Here is a 6,604-nt window from a genome sequence, read left to right as displayed (position 1 = left end):
AACCACCACCATCGGCACATACCATAATATCCATCCCTCGAGAAACATATAAGAAATGGGTGTATTTTACATTATTTTTACCTCTTTCTCTTCTTATTTCCTTTGCCTTCGCCCTTGTTGAATCCCTTAACATCATAAGTCGTGTCAGCGGTGTTCTGCTTCTTCATTCCCTTCCTGCCTCCAAAACCGAATTTGGAATTCCTAAATTCTCTTTTCTTTTGTGTCTTTCCTTTTCCAAAGGCTTGCTTCCCCTTCCCTCCTGACCGATCACCCGGAGACACTCCCGGCCTTTTGCCCTTTGACCTCTCAAATGACTTCCCATCCTCAAAGTCAAAACCCAAATCCGCATCATTGCCATTGTCAGCAAACCCACTCTGTTGCCTTTGTTTCCTCCATTTCTTAACAGATTCAATGTCCTGCTTTTTCTGCTTGGCCCGTTCTTTCATCTTCTGGGCTTGAATCTCTTTCGCCAACCTCTTGGCCTCCCTAGCCTTTCTTCTCTCTTCAGCCTCTTCCATCTTCCGCTTCTCTGCCAGTACACGTCCTTTCACCTTTTGCATGTGGTTATCAGTCTTCACCATTTCGGCGTAATAATCTGGAGGCCTCAGAAAAGGGAGACCCATTGACTGGAGTTTCTGATATGCCTGCTTTGTTCCCTCAAATGCCTGGTTGTAAAATGCAAGCTCACGTGTTAAGTCATCATTGACATCTACTTCTTGCTCTTGATCAATATCAATGGAGAGTGTGTGAATCCATCCCACGTTCTCTGGCCAACTGATGTCTCCAAGTTTATCCAACACAGCATCTCTGTTATAAACTGCAGTTTTCAAGGGCTCAGTTAATTTCACATCTTCGTCAGATTCTGATTCTGATGCAAACATTTCCTCATTACGATCTTCAGCTTCACCACCAATGGTGGTTTCATCATTTACCAAATGCTCCTCCATTCAACCTATAGAAAAAATTGGGGGAAAACTTCATTTTAGAGCAAAATATTGCAGTCTAGCATTTATAACTATCAATTTGGTTCTTGTACTTTGGCTAAACAGAACTTCATTGAAAATAGGAGACTGTGCAAGGTATAAACACCCAGCACCCAGAAAGAGGGAAGCATGTATTGCATCAATAGCAGAACATAACTTGAGATACACATGCCACGCAAACCAGTTAAATGCTAACATACATAACTTAGTGGAAACCAAGGTTCTGAAAACCGGACCAGTCATCAAACCGTTCTAGTCACTGGTTCACTGGTTTATTGGTCCAACCGGTCTAACCATGGTTCAACCGAAAAAACCATTCCATAATAAAATAATAAATTATAAATAAACATCCTAAATATCTTTGAAATTTAAAACCCTAAATAAAATATCACCAACTAAATGTAATTAATCATCAAAATATGCAATAACTTGCTGCAAATTTGTTGATAGTTAACATAATTATACTTCCATTAAAAATAGCTTGGATTGAATTACAATGCACAAGTTAAAGATAGAGAATATTGTCTTAATGTAGCTAAGTCAAAAAGTAAAACAAAAAATGATAGTGTTGCACAATAAACACACAACAGAGCCTGAAACAAACACACAACAGAGGCTGAAACAAAAACACAACAAAGCCTGAAACAAAAAAAATCCAACACGGAGGAGGCGTAGCAAGTCGGCGGAGATCAAGAACAGGGACAGTGCAACCAAACAATGAAGAAAAGAATGAAAACAGAATTTTTTATATAACAGAACAATCAAAACATGAATCATACAATCACTAATTGCAAATTTTTTCTTCATAAGAACAGAACAATGAAAACATGAAGCATATAATAAATCAAAAGATATCCAATTGCAAATTTTTTAATAAGAACAGAAGTTAGAACAGTGAAAAATGAAGAAAGATTAACAGTTTTCAACCCAATTTTAACAAAGCTCATCACAATGATTAACAACAACAAAAAGCAATGAAGGAACAGTAAATCAGTAACATAGGCAGTGCAAATTCAAGAAACTTTAATAAAATTTAACTACAGAAACAGACAGTAAAGCAGTAATAGAGTTATAAATTTAAAATTTATCATCAAATACAATCAGTGAGCAAAACCAGTCAACCAAGTACTGACTGGGCATTCGAAAAAAAAAAAAAGAAACAAAAGAACATTTAAATCACAGCAAAAACACAACAATAATTGGAACATTTAAAACAAAGCAACCCAAAAAAAATCTAAAAATCACCATTGCTGAAAACAATGATTTGATACGTGTATGCTCAAAGAATTAAAAGCTAAGCTTACAGGAAAGTGAAGAATACCCAAACCAAAGAACCTTCAATCACAGCTTAAAACAAGAACAGAAAATCACAACAAAAACAAAAAAAATTAAAAGTAACAGAAGAACAAGAGAACAACAACACAAGAACAATTAGCAAATTAACAAGTTCACAATAACAGTTAAAATTTACCAGAAGAACACTAATGCAAGTGGGATCATCATGCTAATATGTTTTCGGCAAAGATGCTATTTGTGCAGCTAAAATTTCCTAATTACTAAGATCCAATTATTCTAATTTCACATGCAATCAACTTACTAAGTTTCTAAAAGCTAGAAATTATAAAACCTACCAAAAATATGGTTAAAGCATTTCATCAAACATGTTGAGTGCGTTAAAATTAAAACGAAAGAAGAGAATTCAAAGCCTAATATCAATGTGATAGAGAAGAGAACATAACTATTGTAACTTTAATTCAGTCTGTGAAAAAATCCAAACCACTACCAAATCAAATAGTTACTTATTGTAATGGAAATCAGAAGCTGCAGAGTTTGAAGCAGAGTATTGGTGTTGTGTGAGTGTATTGTCTGGTGGCGGATTTAGGGAACTCACGGCGGCGACAAAAGAGAGCAGCTCGACGGCTAGGTGGAGCGCGCGGGTTGGTCGCAGAGTTTGAAGCAGAGCAACGTGGCTTCCAGACGAACGCCAATGCGAACTCGAACGGTGAACGCGAACGGTGAACGCCGAGCGAATGTGAACGGCGAAGAACGCGAACGAAGATGACAGCTGAACGAAAACCCGAACGTGAACGGCACACAAACGGCGACGGAAGCGCGGCTGAGCAGACAAAGACGACGGACGCCGAGCTCGAGGAAGCAGCCGCGATCGGTGACAGCGAACAGGGGTTGAAGACTTGGAGCACGAGGGAAGCTAGATAGACGGACGGATGGCGAACTTTGAGTGCGACGGACGGCGGCAGTATGCCACTCCTGCGACGGTGGTGTAGGTTTACAGTGCTATGGTTTTTTGGCTGGGTTTGTGTGATTTCTTTCTGAATGAAGGAAAGGGAGAATGGGAGAAAGAAACGAAGGAGCTTCCGCTTTTGTGTAAACTGGGCAGGTTCTGGTTCGGTCCGACCGCCCGGTTCTTGGCAGATTTAACGGTTTTTTATCGGTTTTTTAAATAAAGGTTTTACATGTCTGATCGGACCGTTAATATTGCCAGTTCTTGGTTGAACCGATCCAATCGGTCAGTCAAGTCTGATTTTCAAAACATTGGTGAAAACACAGAGGACAAGAATCCTACATATTCTGCTTAACAAATTAATGATTTGGGACAACTATAACTATAATAACACATACAATATCAGAGCGGCATAGGATAATTCAAACTACTCTTCTTTTCATATCACCAAAAACATAAAATAAGAAACAAAACAATATGATGCTTCAATAAAAAATAAACTAAAGTACTTGATATTTTCAAATTACCGGAACATAGAACCTAAAAATTATATACCCATTTGCCTTAAAACAACAATCACATTCAGGATGTGTGTGGTTCAAGTATTACTTTATTATTCAGATTCCATTCCTATAGGAATCAAACATACCCATGGAAAAGGTGAAAATTGAAATGATGGTATTTTGTATAGTTGTAAAAACCAAATCGGACCGACTAGTTCGACCGAAAAATTGGTGAACCGGACTACAAATCGATTCGGTTCGTCTTTCGGACCGTTTAAGGTTAAAAAATGACATGAACCGATGAGAACCGGTAAAAATCGGTTAAATCGGTAAGAATCGACAGAAATTGATCCTACCGGTTTGGTTTAGTTGTCACTCTATGGTGCTCCATAGCAGCGCATCTCCACATGTGGTCCACTACGACGTACAGTCCTTAGCGTGCCACTTGTCAACCTATTAGCATGTGTTATTTTGGAAAAGTCCAAAATGCTAGAGTGAAGGTTCAAACAAGGGACTTGTTGGTTACTTTGCCTCCGCCTTACCACTATGCCACTATGTTTCTTAGAATTTTTAATGACAAAGATTAAATATACAGTGAACTCTTAAATTAAATAATTTTATAAATGTATTTTAATTTTAATTTTATATTCTCTATCTTTTGAATTAATTATATTTTTAATTATGTACCATTATTAATAGAAATATAAACTTTACTAAAAATTTATTAATTTACTTTATCTATTTCAATGTTAATGTTATTATTAAAGTTATTTGTTTTGATACTAGTATTGAAATTTATTAATATTATGGATTGTTATTCTTATTATATCAAATTAAGATACTAGTGTAGTAGTACTAACTAATTTTATGTCTATTTTTGTATTAGTTGTCTATTTTATATTTTTTATTTACGTAGGATCGATTTTACCGGTTCAACTAGTAATTTATCGGTTAAACTAATAAACTAATGAACCAGTAGTCTGAGCGGTTTGATCACCGGTTCGGTTCTTACAACTATGGTATTTTGATTCTCTGGAATCAATTTGCTTGAGAATAGCTTTTCAAACATTGAACCAAACATAGGAATATAATATTTCCATCATAAAATTTCTAGGAATTATTTATAATTCTCCCAACTACACACACCCTCAAAGGGATACTATAAGTAAATGTTCTGAAAATTGGACCGAACCGACCAATCAGACTGATTCAACTGCAAACCAACAACATTAACGGTCTGGTCAGACATAAATCAGTTTAAAAAACCGGTGAAAAATCATTAAACCGACCGGTCGGACCGAACCAGAACCCGCCCGGTTTACACAAAAACGGAAGCTCCTTCGTTTCTTTCTCCCTTTCTTTTCTTTCATTCAGAAAGAAATCACACAAACCCAGCCAAAAAACCCTAGCACTGTAAGCCTACACCACAGCCGCAAGGAGTTGCATACTGCCGCCGTCCGTCGCACTCAAAGTTTGCCATCCGTCCGTCTATCTAGCTTCCCTCGTGCTCCAAGTCTTCAACCCCTGTTCGCTGTCACCGATCGCGGCTGCTTCCTCGAGCTCGGCGTCCGTCGTCTTTGTCTGCTCAGCCGCGCTTCCGTCGCCGTTTGTGTGCCGTTCATGTTCGGGTTTTCGTTCAGCTGTCGTCTTCGTTCGCGTTCTTCGCCGTTCATGTTCGCTCGGCGTTCACTGTTCGCGTTCACTCGCCGTTCACCGTTCAAGTTCGCATTGGCGTTCGTCTGGAAGCCACGTTGCTCTGCTTCAAACTCTGCAACCAACCCGCGCGCTCCACCTAGCCTTCGAACGGCTCTCTTTTGCCATGAGTTCCCTAAACCCGCCACCATACAATACACTCACACAACACCAATACTCTGCTTCAAACTCTGCAATTTCTGATTTCCATTACAATAAGTAACTATTTGATTTGGTAGTAGTTTGAATTTTTTCATAGCCTGAATTAAAGTTACAATAGTTATGTTCTCTTCTCTATCACATTGATATTAAGCTTTGAATTCTCTTCTTTCGTTTTAATTTTACCGCACTCAACATGTTTGATGAAATGCTTTAACCATATAGGTTTTATAATTTTTAGCTTTTAGAAACTTAGTAAGTTGATTGCATGTGAAATTAGAATAATTGGATCTTTGTAATTAGGAAATTTTAGCTGCACAAATAGCATCTTTGCAGAAAACATATTAGCATGATGATTCCACTTGCATTAGTGTTCTTCTAGTAAATTTTAACTGTTATTCTGAACTTGTTAATTTGCTAATTGTTTTTGTGTTTTTGTTCTGTTGTTACACACATGACAAGTTAACAGTTACACATATGGCCAATAAAGGTTGTTATTTGCTATAAAAGTTTATTATAAAAAAATAACTTCCACTAGTTCTAGTGGGCAGTGTCTTTTTGTAGCCACTCGTTGTACATGCTTTGGTATCTCCTTATCTAAAGCTACCCATGGCCGTGCCAAGACAACAAAGAGGGCCCATTCTGATTTCAGTCATTTGAAAAGATAACATATTCTATTAATGGAAAACTCAATCGTCCCACTAGCAACTCAATTAAATTACAATTGGTTTTGGTCCCAATCATTAGGCCACTGCTTCACGCTGTGAGTATTTATTTGGTTCACACTTCAGTTAAACTTCAAATGAAAGTCCTCATTAGATTGTGTCTTGTATGTTTCTATTTTGAGATATGATGATTGGTCACGCTGCTTCCTCTTCTCTGTTGACATCCCGAGAGGAGGAATTCAACAATCATGAACAAGCTTCCCTTTACTTGAAGACTTTGACTAGGTGATTGTTGTTGTTAATTGTTGTTTATATAAAAGTAAAGTCATATACACATTTGTTAATAAAAAAATACTATGT

The 6,604-nt window shown here is 37.4% G+C and overlaps 2 protein-coding genes across 8 annotated transcripts in view; one reads left to right on the top strand and one right to left on the bottom strand.

The window, feature by feature from the left end:
* On the bottom strand, positions 7-2,985 carry LOC107643405 (probable rRNA-processing protein EBP2 homolog). 3 transcript variants are annotated; one of them, XM_016347047.2, is made up of 2 exons: positions 2,875-2,985; positions 7-952 (listed from the first exon to the last, which is right to left on the bottom strand). In XM_016347047.2, exon 2 carries the CDS (start codon positions 945-947, stop codon positions 78-80), a length of 870 nt encoding a protein of 289 aa, XP_016202533.1. In that variant the 5' UTR covers positions 948-952; positions 2,875-2,985; the 3' UTR covers positions 7-77. The 3 variants fall into 3 exon arrangements, with proteins under 3 accessions (XP_016202533.1, XP_016202532.1, XP_020979223.1); XM_016347046.2 differs by having other exon boundaries at positions 2,783-2,919; XM_021123564.1 differs by having other exon boundaries at positions 2,767-2,903.
* Positions 5,004-6,604, top strand: part of LOC107643408 (cysteine synthase) — a 6,900-nt gene continuing 5,299 nt past the window's right edge. For 2 of the 5 annotated variants that reach the window (XM_016347052.2, XM_016347051.2), the window contains exons 1-2: positions 5,920-6,342; positions 6,427-6,529. Coding sequence is in view for 3 of the 5 variants with exons in the window: in XM_016347051.2 (XP_016202537.1) it covers positions 6,429-6,529 (101 nt within the window). In the remaining 2 variants the exon portion in view is untranslated. Of the gene's footprint in view, positions 5,640-5,918; positions 6,530-6,604 lie in introns of those variants that run through there. The other 3 variants (XM_021123562.1, XM_021123563.1, XR_002362747.1) reach the window with 3 other exon arrangements.

This window comes from Arachis ipaensis, chromosome B05 (genome assembly GCF_000816755.2).
Source record: "Arachis ipaensis cultivar K30076 chromosome B05, Araip1.1, whole genome shotgun sequence".
Taxonomy (NCBI): Eukaryota; Viridiplantae; Streptophyta; class Magnoliopsida; order Fabales; family Fabaceae; genus Arachis; species Arachis ipaensis.
This window is presented reverse-complemented; position numbering and strand designations above follow the sequence as displayed.

What these genes read in the sequence shown, in the direction of transcription:
- LOC107643405 (XM_016347047.2), bottom strand. Translation starts at nt 947, where the DNA reads ATGGAGGAGCATTTGGTAAATGATGAAACCACCATTGGTGGTGAAGCT.